At 38.0% G+C, this 18,660-nt stretch overlaps 1 protein-coding gene across 6 annotated transcripts in view; it reads right to left on the reverse strand.

Annotated features, from left to right (window-relative positions):
* The window catches only part of MEGF10 (multiple EGF like domains 10), a 132,760-nt gene that overhangs the window by 66,520 nt on the left and 47,580 nt on the right, over nt 1-18,660 (reverse strand). For all 6 annotated transcript variants that reach the window (XM_080372392.1, XM_080372394.1, XM_080372397.1 and 3 more), the window contains 4 exons: nt 17,304-17,435; nt 14,414-14,515; nt 12,916-13,016; nt 4,548-4,640 (listed from right to left, as the gene is read on the reverse strand). In XM_080372392.1, the coding sequence (XP_080228518.1) occupies nt 4,548-4,640; nt 12,916-13,016; nt 14,414-14,515; nt 17,304-17,419 (412 nt within the window). In that variant the 5' untranslated portion in view covers nt 17,420-17,435. The remainder of the gene's footprint in view (nt 1-4,547; nt 4,641-12,915; nt 13,017-14,413; nt 14,516-17,303; nt 17,436-18,660) is intronic.

Raw genomic sequence — 18,660 nt, forward strand, 5'->3', positions numbered from 1 at the left:
AAGGAATTATTTGTGGACTACTAGGCATGAGAAGAAAAACAAAGATAGTGTCCTGATTGCTCAGTGGGGCTCTGCGTTAGGCTGCATGTGTATCTTGCGCACACATTCAAAACTGACAATCAGATCCATCCATGTATTATGTATTACAGCAAATACCATTGCAAGAGTATGAGCAGAAAACAGGCGGAAAACATAATCTACAAATTTAGAACACTGATCATCTCTCAACTATCACTACATATAGCAACTTTTACAGAAGACTGCTTTACACACAGCCTGTAGTAAAAATGCTCTTATAACATAACAATCCAATCCGATACAAGTTTAAAAATATAAACAATAATCCAGTTTGGGAGGGAAAGGTTGTGTTGGTTGGTTTGTTTCTCAATAAAATCTATTTGTTTACAATTTTAATATGTAAACATACCTATCTTTATTACTGTCTCCTTTTTTCTAAATTTTGTCCTTGTGGCCAGCCCAGAACTGATCAATTTATACTTCCGAAGTTCACAAACACTTCTTCAAAGGGGTGCTGACAGCAATGCTGGTTGTGCTGATTCACTTACTCCAAGGGATAGTTCAACACATCTTCCATCTGCTCCTACACCACTGACCTGACTACTGTGTTAGGTCAATAAATATTTATTAGAATAAGTTGTTTCACATGACTGTCATCTCTCCCGCTAGAATGGAAGCATTCTGCAAATGAGTGATATCTCAGTCCAATTAGTATTTCTTTTCAGCTGTATGTATATTATCATCATCTCCCCCATCACTTCCCATTGAAATTCATGGCAAGCAAACACTGCCTAATACTGTAAATTTCCTTTAACTAAAAAGAAAAGGCCTAAAGAAAGAATACGTCTCACATAGCTCCCCAAGGAGGTATTATGTAATTAGCCAAATTCCAAGACCACCACTCTGGTTTTACTCACAGAAGAATACATCAAAGCCCATTTTCCTCTCAGGTGGGATGCAAAGCATTCAGAAAAGCAGAGGATGTGATGGAGAGGAGAGTTATGGGCTGCGCTAGAACTAAGCACTGAAAGAGGACAGCCTCGGTAGTCTAGTCAAATCCTCCTCTCTCCTCGCCCTGAACTGAAAGCAGCTGCTGACCTAGGCTCTTAGGAACTGGGTACGACTCATCACAAAAAGGAGTTAATGGTTGGTACAAAAGGAAATGGGAGTCTCCCAAAAAGTTCAGTCCCTTAGAAAGGTTATTAAGCGATAGCGCACAGTGATATGCAAAGATACGGGAGGAAGCTTGCTGATTCAGCTTTTACTGCACAATGCATGCATTTAGTCCATGCAATCACTCTGTCATTTTTGGAGAGAACATTACAGCATTTAGGAAGCACTTCTCTACAATTACCACCCAGAAAGCCAGTGTCACATAGAAGCTGTGGCATATGGTTTAAATTATATATATTTTTTAAACACACTGGGTAAATATAACTGAGAAACAACAGATAAAATCAAGCTGGGGGTTGGCAGATGGACAGCTACTGCAACAGGACTAACTGTTCTCAGAGGCTTACAGATGAAATTCCTTTGTAATGAGAATAATCAATCCTAACAGAGAAATAATAGTACTTTGGAAGAAAAAGTTCAGTCCTGCAGTTTTACAAAAAGTTTACTGCTTAGGTAGAACAGTTGCTTCCAACATGTTTGTGTCCATGAAAATGAACAGATTACTAAATCTGGAAGTTTGCCTAATGTCTCACACTTTAAGAATAACCTCTCCCTTTCAGTCACATCATTTTATTTGGTCATCAGTAACCATTAAACCCATGAGTGTCTGCCTTATAAAAATCCTGGCCTGCCTTGTAATCATTGTTCTTTCTCCATTGTTCAGTTAGCTAGTTACATAGTTAAAATGTTTATATGACACACATTATCACAGTATGGCAATTTGTGTATGTTTTTCTTGAATAAATAACTTGCCATATCAACAAAATTATTATTTTTTTAAAAAAAGTATCTATTTTATCTCATCATACCTTGCTGCTACTAAAGCTAGTCAAGTTGGAGATCATGCAGGAAATACAGGTAAAGGCAAAATATGAAAATCTCCTACGCAGAGCAAGCAACAATAAAAAGCATTGCCAGAAAGCCAAAACGCTATCACTTAGTGTCTTTCCAACACTACCCATTGCTCTTCAGTTTGATCTGCTCTCAGAAACACGGATAAGGAAAGCATGCACAGCTAGCAACAAACAGCAGCACTCAAACTCAGAAAGACAATCTGGTGAAAGCAACATCTTTCTTAAGTTTGCCCACACCAAATGGGATAAATTCCAAAACAAATGTCCCTGTAGCACACGCACAAAAATTTCTTCTTCCTCAGCCTACCTCCTTCTCCTAGGACTACACTAGTGATCCGAAACAAATTTCAGCATTTCCAGTTAGCTCTAACGTCACACAGAAACCTTTAGAACATCAGCAACCTCTCCAGAGACCACATTGTTCAAAGGTACATGAACAAAGGCTCTTTCAGCTTTGGTCTGTTGTGTACACACACCAGAGAGTAGTTTTGCTGTTGAGGCTGCTGTAACAAGCAATCAAAGGCAATCAACTGAGGAAGAAACAGAGGAGAAGAGCTGCTCATATATTCAAAATGAATTATACCCGACAGGTAAGGGAAATGGACCCTGGAAAATCCTGTGAGAGGAAGGATTATTTCCAAAGGCAGATTTAGATGTTTCTCTCTCATCTGAAGTGCCCTTTCAGCAAGTTTTGAACTTGGAAATCTCAACAAATACCAGTATCTCCCAATTCTACATTGTTTAGCGATACATGTTTTTTCTGCAGGTTTCAGTAGTTACAGAAGAGCTTGATACATAAGACTTTCAGAAAGAAAGATAACATTTTCTGACAATTTCTTTTGACAATTCAGCACACTAAATTATGATCAGTATTACAGTAACAGTGCATTACTAACTCTTTCAGTTTTATGTCTTACACAAAACTTGGTGTTTCTTCAGAGCTGTTTATGAAAAGAATAACATGTAAGTATATACAAAGATATACAACAAATTTAATAGTTTCTAAACGGTTAAGTTCTTTCTCATGTAACTTATCATCAATCATTTTTAACTGTCTCTCAAATTTCATGAAATATGCTGCCTGAATCAGTCCCAGATGAAGAGTCACTATAGCACCTTGTTTGCAAAAACCAGAACATCTCCCTATTTTTGTTAAGCAGAAGAAAATGAGAGTGAAAATACAGCCATATTATTTTTGTCCTGATCATGATCTAGGTTTTTTACAGTTGTTACTTTTATAGAAATCCCATACTAGGTAAACTAGCAACGTAATTATCTTTGCAAGACATCAAGCTCTGGTTTATGAATTAGAATTTTATATGGTCTGTTAAATTTAAATTATAAGCATATTTTTTATTGTTGACTAAAATCTATTCCTTTCAAGGGGACAGTCACTAGTGGTGACCCACTTGTAACTTGATTGTAACAAAATATATGGTTGTAATGTCAGCCTAAGCATTAAATTTCCAAAGAACTTATAAAGGGGAACAGAAAGATGGAATAAGTAACACATTATAATGAATAAAAAAATCATTAATTACTCTGAGAAACTCAATTTCAAGCATAGGGAAGAAAAAAAATAATTCATGGTCTGCACAAATGACTACCTTTGATGGAGGAAGCGACAGTGCACAAACACGCCAGCCCTGCCACTGAGGGGTTTCTACCCTCTGTTCAGACCTTATTTACTTCTGCAGCCTGCAGCACCTGGTTTTATGCTCAGTCTAGAAAAGAGCAGTGACTAAAAAGGTCATGAAGTAGTATTATTTTACTGCTTCGCTTTGTGTTTCTGACATCTTGCTGTTCTTGCATCAAGTGTGTGATGGCCTTGATCTTTGTAATTTCTTTACTAAGTGTGGTCACCTGCTCTCTGGGTTGCATCTGACTGCACCCACACACACCAAGCAGGGAAGATGCCGATCTGCCCCTGTCTCCTGGCACACATGTCCTCAACACTCCTCTCTTGCTCCCCTCATCTCCTGCAGGCACTCTTAGGGCAAATGGGAAGAGGAAGGAAGTTGGAGAAACTTATCTAGTACATGAAAGTAAAATGGAAACAGACTGAGCAGACAGGGAGCAACTAATAACGCAAGAGGGGGAAAATGCAAGTGGGAAAAAGGACAAGTTAGTGGCAGAGTGAAAAAGGAGGACAGAGTTGTGAGGAAGGCTTTGCTTATAGCTTTTAAGCATGTCTTAGCACCATCATTCTTTGTGTATCAAGAAAATAAATTTTAAAATAGAGGTTTTTCTTATAGTTAAAACATAATTTTAACTATTTTACTCCAGACAGTAAGTTCTGTATTATCTGCATGTTTCTGAGCACAAAATAGCTCATAACATTTAGTAGTTGCTACAGGGTAACACTGTTTGCAAGTTCAGGTCACACAAAGTAACCTGACCAGAAAGCAGGAGCTCAAGCACGGGATCAATGATCATCTGTCCAAAAGAGAGAACAACACTGCAGAAAGTGAAGAAGACAGGCAGAAGCAGGTGAAAACTCACCACTGGAGCAGTTGGGTCCTCCCCAGCCAGGCTCACACTGACAGGTGTTCGGAGCAATGCAACGACCATGGACACATTTATCAGCACAATGAGCTGTCAGAGAAGGAAATAATAAAAGAATTAATGAACTCCTAGCACTAGCAAAAATATTCAAAACTTATTCCTCATTCAGATCTTCCATCTCTCAAACATCTTTTAAAAGCAAAACAAGCATGGGCGTATGAATGTTTGATGATATCTCTTCAGAATAAAATTTCTTACTTCACTCTCTTCTATTTCTCCAAAGTTTGAAGGCTCCAGCTAAAACCAAATTGGTGCTACTAAAATACTTAAGCATTTGATGAAAACTGTCCACATTTAATGGCAAAAGAGTCACACTATGATACAGGTTAGAAACACATCTTAACATGGTCCTGGCCAAGAGGTTCTAGGTGGCCCTGCCTGAGCAGGGAAGCTCGACTTCCACATGTCCTTTCCAACCTCAACCATCCTGTGATTCTCTGAAGAAAACTCTCATGCCAAGAAAAGGAGGCGAACTTCTGCACGTATAAAAAGAGGGGTTCTCCTGCAACGGCATGGATAAAATACAATTTTCAACACATCAGTATTTTAATATTGATTTTTCTGAATGACTGCACAGTCCATATGAAGCACAACAAAACAGTGATGAAGACTAAGGTAAGGCATGAGATATAAACCCTATGAATCACTGCAACCTTTATTCTAAGTGCTAAGCAGAGCTGCTTGAAATTTTTCTCTACAAATTTTTTATTTTAGTATTTTCAAGCTTCTACTGTTAAGGCTTACTTTGAAACAGAGCTCTTATTTGAAACCTTTAAGAAAAGCTTGAAATAACTTTGATATCCAGCACATTGATGTAGATGACTCAGAATACTATACATTGAAGAGGAAGAATCTGCAATCAGCAACCGTTTACTGGCATTATATTCACCACAAAATACCCTTAACTTTCAAAAATATATACACTGTAATATTTTCCTTCCAGTTTGAACAACAATAAAACTTAAAAAATGTGCACAGGATGGGAATTTTCTTTGTACCAACATTTCCAGAGGAATGATGACAGGAATCTGATCAGTCTACCAATGAATACAAGGCGAACAATGGGAAAAAGACAAAGTTGGTGTTTATGTGAAGTTTAATGGGACTACACGTGAATCATTTTGGTTCTGAACAGACTGAAAATGCTCTACATTAATTAGGAAAAATACCTGCAAAATGTTATGGGTTTGTCCTAATTAAACATGGTAAAGCATGTTGGCCATCTTTACATTTTGTGTGCCCAAGAAAAAGGAAAGGCACACAGGTATCAATCGTGCATACTATTAATATTACTATCTTTGGTTATCTGGGATCCCAGCTATTAAATGCATATTTTACAGCCTTTAATTTTCATTCTCAACTTTTATTTCTAATAAGCTACTTTTCAGATGTGCATTAAAATTATCTTCATTAGAAATCAACCAGGACACTGATTTTTAAACGGTACATGACACAAGGTACAAAGCTATTTCATTGTTCTCTATTTATTTATTATGAAAAGAATGACTTGAAATAATACATGACAATTTTCAGTTAGTCTTATAACTAGACATTAATTACTTGTATCTTTGAAGATTCTTGCCTAGTAAGTGCTTCCTTGGGCACTGAAACTCTCCCTAAACCAAATGTGTGAAAAATCTTACCGGTAACCTGTAAGACAACAGATGGTAGCTGTACACATACACATCTCTGCATGTGCACATGTATGAATAACTTAGTCTGTACCAACATACTCAACCCAAATTCCTGAGCAATAAGGCTAAATACAATAAAGTGACATTCCACCACATACTCTGTGAGACAGGTGGAAAAAAATAAAAATCAAAATGTAAGAAAGGGGACCCATTGAAAGGTACAGAAGTTCTTTGAGCATCTCCTTGCACAGCCCCTCATGCCATGCTGAGCACATAGGTCCTTCCTATAGTCCCTGCATAACAGCACGTGCTATGGCACTGTGCAAAAAATCATCAATTACTTCCAATAGTTAAACAGAGTTATCTTAGAGCAAATGTACAACAGATGAAACTTTGGGTCAGAGCGTTCACAAAGCAGAGTCATCTCACAAATTAGAGCTGTGTTCCTTTCTTAGCCACAATAGTATAAATCAACAGTAGCTTCTCTTCAGCCACTGGTGTTTCAGTTTTCCAGTAACAGAATGTAAATCAAACACAATTCTTAAAAACAGGCTACCACTACTAAATCTCTATGGAAGTCATCTATAGGTAGGAACGTCAGGGGTTTTGACAGGCAAAACTCTGCTGACTCTAATGACAAAGAAATATGGGATAAGGACCACTGAAGAAAGTTGTATAATATAAATATTGCTGCTTCTAAGTAAATTCAATTAAGATATATACATATATATATATATATATATATATATACACGGCACACAAATACACATTTTTCCCCAAAGCCAGGGTATATGTAATTCTTTACTTTGAAGAAGCTAAAGCCAAGAATATTCAAAAAACTGTTCAAGATATGCAAAAGAATTAAAGATATCCAGTGTTTTCTTTTTTTAAAAAAAAGTTTCTTCTCTTAGTTTTGTATGGAATTATTGGACATGAAATAAGAAAATACTTACATGCAAAAGCAGGTGAAAAAATTAACATGAAGTCTTTTTGATACTTAGCAGTGTAAAGAAGCACCAAAAAATTCACTGGCAGCAGCAAATCACAAAACTCTTACGTTCTTTTGTAAGGGAAAAATAAATTATCATATGAAAAGCAATCTCATCTTAGTCTTGTGTATTTCTTTTTACATCCTATTTCCCCTTTTCTTCTGTGTCTTACTGTTTCCTTCAAAATTGTGTCTAAAACCTTGCCTTGTCCAACTTACAGGTCTGTTTCAGCATATCATATCCTTTCATTTTCTTAAGAAACAAAAGGCAGATTTGCTCTTTCTGATTATAGAGTATCAGCCTGCTTGAAGTATCTATAAAATATCTGCTGGAGTGTGGCAATTCCCTGTAGCAGCCCTTTCTGCACCACAGAAGGAGCTGCCCCAACCCCTGGACACAAGTCCACCAGGCTGCTTCAGCTCTGCTCCCAACACGTTTGTAGGAGCTGGTACTTCTGTAACCAGCTGAAGGAATATGCTCTGCTAAGGAAGCATAGCAAAGTGAATCATTGTGAAAAGGCATGTGCAACCCACCCAGACCACCACCAACACTATTACAGCAAACTGAAAGCGATGTGAGGCAAGGGCTTGGCCAACAAGCTCGCAGACATGCCTTAGCACCACAGCTTTGCAAGGGGAGCTCATACCAGGGGGATTAAGGCGTTCATGCTAGAGGCATAGAACATATAATACAGTTTTGGGTCAAGTTGCCACTTTCAAACACTGATGTGTCTCATACTGATATCAATGAAGAGAGGGAGAGAGTCCTCCAGCTCAAGAGAAGGTTGCAATCCAGATGTCTACTTATATGCTGATGGGCTCCAACATACTCCCTGCAGTGCAAATGCAGATTGCTCCTCCATTGCTATACCTACTTAAAGTATTACAGCTGAGTGGAGTAATTCCTGTGTCCTCCACTTCCACTTCTGAACTAGTGTATATACCAACATTGTAAAACTTGAAATTTCTGAATGGCATTTTATGAATTTGCTCTCCATGATTAAGAAAGTGACATGAAGTTATTTCATTATAAGTCACCATGGACAACACTTAGACAGCTGTGCATTGCATTATCTGATGTTAGAAGAAGATACAGAACTTCCAGTAACAAAATTTGAAAAAATGTATTTTTATCTTTAATGAAAGTTTATGCAAGCATTTGAGGATTTGTTACTTTTTCATTTTGAAAAGCCAGACCTAAATAAATAAACATGCACAAAGCTTGAAATGTTTTGTTTGTAATTATGCATATAAATAAATGATCAGGAGAATCAACTCTGGTTCTACAATTAGACGTCCACCTTTTGAACAAATTAATCACATCATCAAATGAGAAGATACCTGAAATCATACTTGACTTCATGAGATTTCACACCTGAAATCTATTAAATAAAATTCCTATCAATTTTGCAAAAAAAAAAAAAAAAGACTTTGAAATCTTTCATTTCAGAATCATGCTAAAAATTGAACAAACTTTGTAAACCAAAGAAAATTAAATAGAAGATTGCACTTTTTTTATAAAAACTTTTCAGTCTGTAGCTCAGCCTACTATCTATATGGCCAATCTCCTAGGGATTGCCACTGATATTAGGAGATTAGTGACAGTAAATTATTTGGACTAAATAAGAGACAAAGTCAATCACTCAAGCTGGTATGGGCATTTTAAGGCCAGGAGTAAGTTCCTTTACAGAACTTAACCGAATGGTTCTATCTTTGTATCTGCCTATGAACTGCATTCAGATTATCTCAGAAAGTCCATCAGATCTAAACATTTAGTACATTCATTATAATTTTTAAGATCAAAAATAAATAATCACCTGAACTCCAGTTAGCCTACTCTTCTGCGAAGACAGTGCACAACAGTGAAGTCAGAAATTGGCACATTATTCATATCCTTTATAAACAGTAGTTGTATGAGGAGAGCACAAACCAGGGTGATACTGGAAGTACTAACAGATATCTTCATGTTTATAAAACAGTCCAAGTACTAACTCCATATAATGTTGGAATTAAAGTATAATTTCTTTTAACCATCTGAAGACAAATCCAAATGGCACAACTAATGAAACACAGAATGATTTTTCTGTTCAGCATGACTAAACGTTGCTTGCCATAATAAACTCAATCTGCAAGAGAATATAACTGTACTGGCCAAAAGTTACACACAAAAAATGTGCTTATTATAATATTTATTTACATCATTCAAAACTTCCCAAGAGGTTCCCTGGAAAGCTTCCAAGGGCTGCAGATGGGGGCTGATTTCTGATGTCACTTTGTTGCTTACCAATAGTGATGTCAATGCAGCATCATTTCAACATACTCAGAAACACTGGTAAGAGAGGTATCTGAGTTGCTTAACAGACTTTTTAAAATTTATCATAGCTGTAATGGGGTGGTCTTTTCCATAAAGCTCTTAACAGATTATCTACTTCTAGTGTAATTGTCATCTTAGCAGCAGCATTAGTAGAAAGAAGGGGATGCTAAAATTCTGTATGAGTTTGGACAGTTTACAGTACAATGGTTGTTTTTAATCTAGAGAAGAACAAACAGAACAAAAATTTCCATATGAGGATAAAAAAGGCCTGTTTTTATATTTTCCATATATAGAGAGGACACATATTCCAAATACATATTCCACATATACATATATATATATATGTATGTATGTATGTATGTATGTTTAGATACATATACTGAATCCAAAGAAAACACAAAAGAGATTTTCTTCAAAAAGTTAAAACATAACACAAGTTTCACCTGTAGAAAGTTTTCAGGAACAAGTATGGAAATTAGAGTCACAATTCCACAGAAATCTTGTATCCTAAGATTAATTCAAATTAATCTGTTTAAACTGGACTCCAAAAGACTCAAAAAAAATCTCACTTAAATTTCAGCCAAGGCTTTTCTCTGGCTGTTGGTCATTCTTTTCCTTTGTAAATACAACATTTACAGACTTCAGCAACATGAGGCTGGCACATTTTTGCAATTCTTTTTGCACTGACAAATAATTCTCTTGCCACTGTAGACAGTGAAATGGCATTACCTCTAGTAAGTACTATCTCTAGAGGAAGCGTGACTGGTGAGAATTCACACTGTAGGTTCCTAATTATTTTTAAAAGGAAGTCACAAGATTTCAATTCATCACTATGTACTGAAGCGTTGAGTCATTCCAAAATCATCTACCATTAGAATTTTCTAATAGAGTTTTCTAAATTGAGAAGTCAAATGAGGTAACAAACAAACAAACTAAAATAAATATCAACAGCACCACAAATATTTTAGCCTTTCAGAAGTATTCTACACTCTCCACTAAGTAAAACATACATTGCATGGAAAATAAAACTACTCTAATGGAAAAGCTGTGTGCATTGTGGAGCAGCAACCGTATAAAAGCAGATATCCACAACACTTCAAATGGCTTTGACTCTTTTGCATATAAAAAAGGGGGGAGGTGCATGTGTGTTTTCCAATGCAGTTGCCATTTTCTTGCAGAAAAGGATTTTGTGTTGGCTTTCTGCCAATGATATTTCTGCTATGATAACAGTCCTCCCTATATGACTATCTTACTATTTGATCTCAGCTGACTGCATCACACTTGCTTTCCACGTTAAACTGGATGACTAGTATTATCGCAGTATATGCAGGCATCACCTCTTCTAGTACATACAAGTCCACTATGAAGAAAGCTGGTTGGAACGATGGACAGAATGAAGTACTTGCTGCCTTCTGTTAACTAATGGGCTCCCTCATTGCCCTGAATCCTCAGCTCCAACTGAAGACCATAAGGACTGAAGGTCTCTCTATGCCTTCCAGGGCCAACTATTACAGAATCAAATAAATGCAAGTTAGCTCGACTTAATGATCTTCATTTTTACACAATTTGAAGTCTCAGGGATTCCAAAGTTGCTTCAAAAGTCTCAGCAAATGTGTTCCGAATATCAGCATTTGGCAACTTCTTATGTAATAACTAAAAAATTAGTACATCCAATGTGGTCTGAATGTACTAGATTCTGTAATTACTACATATACTATAGCTATGTAAAAGCTGTAGCCAGAGTCTCATCATCAGACCTCTCACTATCAAACTGTTATATACTTCAAGAAGTATACTAATTAATAAAAAAATAAATATGACATTCATATATGCTGCATAATAACCAAATGTAGCTACAAATTGGTTCTTACAGGTCTAATGCATACACATTAAAAACAAAAAGGTTAAAAAAATTGCCAATCTGATCTCAGATAATCCATTTCTTTAAAGTTGTTTTTTAAAAATATCATTTTGACCTTGCTTTTTCATGTGCATAAAACACTTTAAATCAAAGAGCGTACTGCTGCATTTTCAAATTCCAGGAAGTGCTGTAAAACAAAAATATAAATTAGGATAGCGTGAGATGTTATGACATTGACAGGGTATAATTTTCCAGGGATACAAATAAATCCTGTTGGTCATTTTCAGTATGCGCCTCACAACAAGCAGAGAAGCACAAATTAAGAAACTATTTTGCATTTGTATTGAAAAAATAAATGTAATGTACATACTGATCCTGATTTTCAGGCTCAGGGAAAACCAGAGAATTACCCACAGCACTGCCATCTCCTAAACTGGGTTGCAAAATCCAGTGGCAATGAAAAATCTCTTGTTATACATCATTCCAGAGAACATCTTCCTGGACAAGCTTTTCCATACCTTGATTGCTATGCTTCACCACTGTCATTATAGCCATAAGGCAGACAAAAAAGCAATGAGTATATCTCCAATTTTCTTATTCTCAGCTGTTAAAAAACCCACCAGGTAAAGCAGTGGACCTCAACAAGTCAGGCTGAAAGTGCGCTGTTAGAGAGCCAGCCTTTTGCACGCACCTCAGTCCAGGCCCTGCCCCAGGGCTGGTGGGCTCCCATTTGACTTGGGGACATGACACAGAGCCTCACGTGAGAGGAGCCAAAGCAGCTGCTGAAACAGCTCACATGCTGTAGCTTTCCCAAAAAGCTGGCTTTTCACTTTTTCCTCTTGGCAAGACTTGCCCGTTGGTTACCTGTTCGGAAACTGAGTGGCAAGCCCAAGCACAGCCCCTGCAGGCCAGAGGCCCCAGCCCCTCACCAGTCTGCTCTCACAGGGCCCAGCATTTCCAGAAAAAATCCAGCTATACTGCCTCAGTCCTTCTGACATTGTTCGATAAGGTTCCAGGGCTCTGGATTAACACCTCCTCTACATCCATTCTGCCTTTCTAACAGGCTCTTGAATGAATACCATTTTAAGAATCAGACCTTCCTAGGTCTGCACAAGGTTGTACACGACAAAGAAAGCGAGCTGAGCTAAGGCCACCACCAGGCTCTGGACACAGCTCTTCCCTCTTTAGACTTAGGAAGATGTGGAGAGACAGGAGCACGTGCCACACGAAAAGGCAGCGCTGCCGCCTTCAGTACATTTGTCCTGTGCACTTTCCATATGGTCGTCAGTTAGTATCACACCAAGGCTGGTTACTTAGACATCTAAAATCCAATTATCCTGCCATTTGCATATGCACAGCACCAACTGACTTCAACAAGAGCTGCATGTGCACCACTGATGAATAACCGAGTCCCCATAACTCAGCGTCCTCAAGTCGCTCATCAAAGGGGAGTCAAACCAGCATTGTGAAAAACAAGGAATTTCAAAGCAAAAAGAAGCTAAACTTACGGACACACATTTCCCTGCTTTCATAAAATCCAGGGCAGCACTGGGATTTACGCCTGTACATTGTTTTTTCACCATGTCTGTAGGCAGTACGGTAACTGATCCTAAAGAAAAGAAGGAATGGCTGTTTACATACAATTCATGGTTCAGAAACAAAACAATATATATTCTTACACATTTTAAAAAAACATTCAGGTATCAGTAAGAAGAGAGAAAAAAGGCTCAGAGAGATCTTGATTTATCTGTTGTTGAGTTTAAGAGTCTTAGTGGTTCCCCAGCAAGCCTTATGTCCGTGGGTGGCCAGACAGCAGGAAAAAAAGTTAAGGATTTTGGCTACTTAATTAATATGCAAACCAGAGCATCACTGCCTTCTCCATTAGCATCCCCTATGGAGGCTAAAAGCTGAAAGTACAAATCAGTTTGCTGGATTATTACAGCTATTGGTTTCCAAGGGAAAGACTTCTGGGGACCATCCTCCCCTGAGCGAGTCAGTTTTCTAGGGGCAGAGGTGTCATGAGAAAAGAAGTTCTGGCTAAGGCAGGAGATGAGAGGACTCAAAGGAGAGCTGGGGCCTCTGAGCAGTCAGCATCACCACATGCCCCTCTCCAGGGGGGCGGCTGCATTTTGCTGAATGAAGCCCTGCAGGGCTGTGGTGCACAGCACACAGAGAAATCAGCACATAAACCCATCAAGAACTGCAGAAAATATAGCCTCCTTCCGACAGGAGCAAGTAGTATTTACCAGAAGCAGGCTCTCCCACCGCTGTCTCCTCTCTGCTCCCCACTGTGTTCATAAATCTCCACCCCCAGCTCTCCTGGCTGCTGACCACATACTCCACCAAGCAGTACACACATCCCCACACCGCCTCAGACAGTATGAACTCCCAGCAGAGAACAGTTCATATATAAACGGTGTCATAGGTAGGCAAAGTATAATCTCTTTTTGAACTCAGTATCTGCTTTTTACATACTATCTGATCCCTCTCCTCCAGCTGCTCTGCCCCAGGGAGCCTTTCCCACTGCTGATGGCTCCTACTTTATGAGCATATCCCTCTAAGGAAAATGCCTTTTACAACTATCATCAGCTTTTAATCATTCACCCCTTGCCTACTTTTTGCATGCACAAGGAGTTTCCTTTAACAAACCTTTTTATTTTCCTTTCAAGCAGCATGCTTTCCCCAGAACATAAGGTAGCAAGCAACAAGGGTTCTCTCACGACATTGCTAAACAAATACACCTTACAGGGTCTGGGGAACTTTTGCACTTTTTCCCAACCCATTTGTTTTCTATTAGCACTCCACAGGATGATACACCCCGATTTGATAATAAAACATACATGACATTGCTTGGACAAGCATTTTACAGTTGACACAGACCACGGCAGTTAGAGACTAGTTACTATAGCTAAAATATCCTACATATCATGCTTGATTTTGACAGACACAAAATCTGTACAAATATCTACAATTAACAGTTTGATAGTATTATCAATTATACATCACCTGTGTCGTGTGCACTTAAACCAGTTTAGGATGTCAGTACAACTAGTGTAGTAAATTTGATCAAAAGGATGCGGATATGACTCTTGCACTGTAACTGAGTAACTGAGGGGAGAAAGAGAGAGACAGCAGAAAGATTATCAAGCAAATCCTTTCTACTCCAGTCTGATTTAAGTCATTTACAGAGTCCTGGTCTAGAACGTAATAAATATAACAAAATATTCATGTGTAACAAAAACACACAGGTAGTTCAGGTTTAAATAAATCATGAATCAGCTAACTTTATAAAATAGAAGATAACAATTGAAAGGTTTTCCTTCCATGAAGCAAAGAAAAATATATATGTGGAGAGCCATCATGTCTCTACTGTCTAGCACATTTGATGGAATAGTACTACTAGACATTTAAATAAAAGTAATGTGAGACTAATTCAAGGAAAAAACCAAACACCTGTGTCTTAAATGAGCAGCAAATTGAAGTAGTGTGTAGTACATGTTCTCCCGTGGCAATAAACTTTTACTAACATCACTGGATAGCTGGAAAACTAGTTAGGAGCCAGAAATATAGGTTTCTTCTGTTATCATACAAAATAGAAAAATCTCACCAGATTTCCTGAGGAATTTCTGTTAAAAACTGTAGCTGTATCCATAGCAAAACATATTTATCAGTAGTGGAAAAGTTTGCTAGTGTACTTGGATACTAACTAGGTGTTAGCAGAGAAACAGACCTAAGTAATAATTATTGAAAAATTATACAACCATTATACCATAAAACACTGTCTACTCAGCAATCAGAAATGATAAAATATTAGTCCATACCTTATTTTGTTTACCAGCTAATTTTTAACAGAAAAACTTTTCTTTTTCCAGAAATGCTACACAGAAGTCCTACCGTTATTTTCTGCCAAATTATGAGCACAGTGTCCTAGAAATAAATTCACATTCTGAAGTCCGGGGCCTGCAGAAATGTCAGTGGGGCAAGAGGAACAGAGCCCTGATGCAAAAGGAAAAATATTGAATCCTAGAAAACTCTTCTGCAAGCTGTTTGTGCTTGCAGTCAGTCAGTCCTTGATTGCACAAGGGGCTAGAAAACAGAGATGCATGGCACATTCCTGCAGTGGACTAATTCCCAGGACCAGCCAAGACACTTACTGTGTAGCCAGCTCAGTTTTCATTCACTTTCACTCACGCCCTTTTCAACCTCTTAGCACCTATTGCAGCGTAACAGCTACAATCTCCCCTTCTACTGTCATCACCTATACTGAGGGAACACACATCCAGACCCACTTACTCTGACCAGAACGTACTCTCTGCTTTTCCTACATCCATGTGAAGGCAAACAACCCTAATCCATCCAGCTGTCCGACCTGGTCCAACAAAACATCAGTGGGGTGCCAAGGCTTGCCCAAGGCTCTGCGCTCTTTGTTCAAGGCAGGGCACACTCTACCCCTTCTTGCTGCGATTGCGGTTCATTTGTAAAGACCATTTTACTACCAGCTGGGGTAGATTATTTAAAGTATATAGCACTTCCAGTGACAACAGCAGTGAAGAGCTTGTAACTGGGGTTTTACTTTTTCATACCTGCATACCTTTGTCACCTACTCTGAGCAGAAGTGTGAATGTTTCGGTGAGTTTACTTGGGAGTTCCTCCCCATTTCTGAAACTCATCAGAAGGAAAAAAGTTCATGCAACAAAATGGGTACGCTTGCTAGATATATTTTTCTTTCTGTAGATCTTGACTAGCTTGTTTTAAAATATATTATGCAATGTAAATAGTTATAGTGGGGGGGGGGGGGTGTGTCCCAATTTGCTTTTGCTACATTGTAGCTTCCCTCAAAACCACTTTTATCTATAAGAACAGTAAATAAATCATACAAAAATATAGAGCAATTTCCTGTAACATTGTGTCTGAGGACTGTAAACAGCTATTTGGTATGGTAACTACTTCATACACACATTGTTGTATCAGCCAAATTGTAGACAATGGTAGGTGCAGAGACTCCAAATGCTTCACATGAAGCTCAGATAACTTACTGTGGAAAGTTCTTAAGTGATTTTTTTAGAGGGAGGGAGGGAGAGAGAGAGAAAAACTTCACAAAAAAGTAAACAAAAACTTTCTTTGTAAAGACTGAGCCATACAACCACGAATAAATGTATAGTGTCTTAGCAGCACTCCCAGAGATTAAAGATAAAACAGAGTTTACCTTAAATGTAGGAAATACTGATGTCCTCAAGTGAACAGTTAAGCCTGTCTTAAGGACTAGCTGATCAATTACTGGCGTAATAATAACAATGAGACCATAAGGTTTTGTTTCACTATTGTAACCTTTACACAAGAAAAGAAGCACTGCTAACCCTTGTGGCTCAAAGTCTCCTACTCACTGTGGCATTCTCCTTGCAATTAACATGAAATTGGGTGAACAAACAGACTGACTAAATTGATAAATTTCTGTATGTTATAAATTTCTGAACCTCATCAAGGAATTAAACAAATCTTAATTCAGATTCTGTGAATGTTGAATAGGAAAGAATCAGCATAATCAAATTTGGCCAAACTCCAATCTGGTTAATTATATTTTGCATATGTAAAAGATTTTCATTTAAATTGAAGAAAGCTATTTTTATTCACTTCTTGTACCCAGATGGTTGTGTAACATTACTGGTGCCACTGTAGAGGTTTTTGCATTCTAAACCCTACAGCAAAGACTGCATTTCAGTCCAGTATGAAAGAGCCTTTTATATATCCATGAACTTACCTTGCCCATGCAGTAATGCACTTTTTTTTCCTAGTTCATAACTAAAAGCTTTAAATAATTTAAAATGTGCCAAGTGAAATAAAACAAACTTATTACAATCAGAATTTGTGTCATGAGTTTTCCAGAAGAACATATTACCTTTCCCAGTGGCTACACACATTGGGATCTTCCAGATTCAAAGATAAAGCTGTCCCCATCCAATGGTACAGGAGTATGACAGGGAAGCCAAAAAAGGAGTTCAAATGAAGAACCATCTTTCCAAAAAAGTGTCTGTAAGAGAAAATATTTATAATATGTCAACAACAGTATACAAATTATAAACAAGCTAAAAGTATTGACCCATATATAATCTACATATATGATACAAAGCAACAGTTACTTCAAGAAACACACATTGCTTGCCTAGCAGCAGCTGTACCCTGCCCATGTTGGAAGACAAACCCAAATCTAGTAGTTTCACATGAGTGGCAGGGCAGTCAGCTGATAAATAAACTACATTTTAGAGGCCCCACTGTGCCATCAAAGTGCAGACAGCCAGGCTCAAACTCCACACCAAAACACAGACCCTCAACTTAAAATAAGGGCTGTCCTTTGCTTGTGACCACAGGTTCAGCTGATGGCACACCATCAGAAATCCTACACATCACTTACTCACAGGAAGGGTTTCTGCTACTCCATTCATTGCCAGCAGCACTCCCAATCCCTGCAGCTTACACCAACTTCTTAAAAAAAAAAAAAAACAGATGCCGCTTCTTAAGCAGCATCTTTTGTAAAAAACTCTTCCCCAAAATTACACAGACTTCACTACTTAGCCTCCCTAAGGATGCCTGAGCACACAGGACCCAGGCTAGCAAGGTGGGTGATGCTCAGGGTCTGTTTGGGAAAGGCTGCACGCTAACACATGGGCACTACCTCAAGCTGGGTATCTCCATAAACTACCTTCTACCAGCACCCAGGCAGCAGCACCACGTGGACAGATGCAAGTTAAAGGAAAAAAAAAAGTAAAATATGTTCTCCAAGACTCAGAGGGTGGGTTTTTTTAAAATTTAAATATATAAATGAAATTATATATGTCCGTGAATACTCCTTATCAATTCTTCAAGATGCTAAACAATGCTACTGGAAGGTGCAATGCAAGCTCAGGACTTGCAAAAAATTGTGTGGTGTCTTTACTTTCCACAACTTTTAATTCTCAGGCAAACAGTTAATCAGGGGGAGGGTTTAAATGACTGCTTTACACTGATAACAGACAGCCTCACATGTTATCATGCATTGTTACTGATCTTTAAAGTTGAATTCCCAATATATATATTCCCAAAAATACCCCCTGCTCTGCCAGTCATACAATTTCCAAATAGAATAAAAATTCTGCTTATAAAAAAAGTTATTCTAATAACATAAACATCTAAAAGATAATACTAACACTTTGACTAGGTCAGTCTTTGTTTTCAAGCAGATGATTGTAATTTGCATAACAAAACACTTTTAATCCAAC

This window comes from Falco punctatus (genome assembly GCF_963210335.1).
Source record: "Falco punctatus genome assembly, chromosome: Z".
Classification (NCBI taxonomy): Eukaryota; Metazoa; Chordata; class Aves; order Falconiformes; family Falconidae; genus Falco; species Falco punctatus.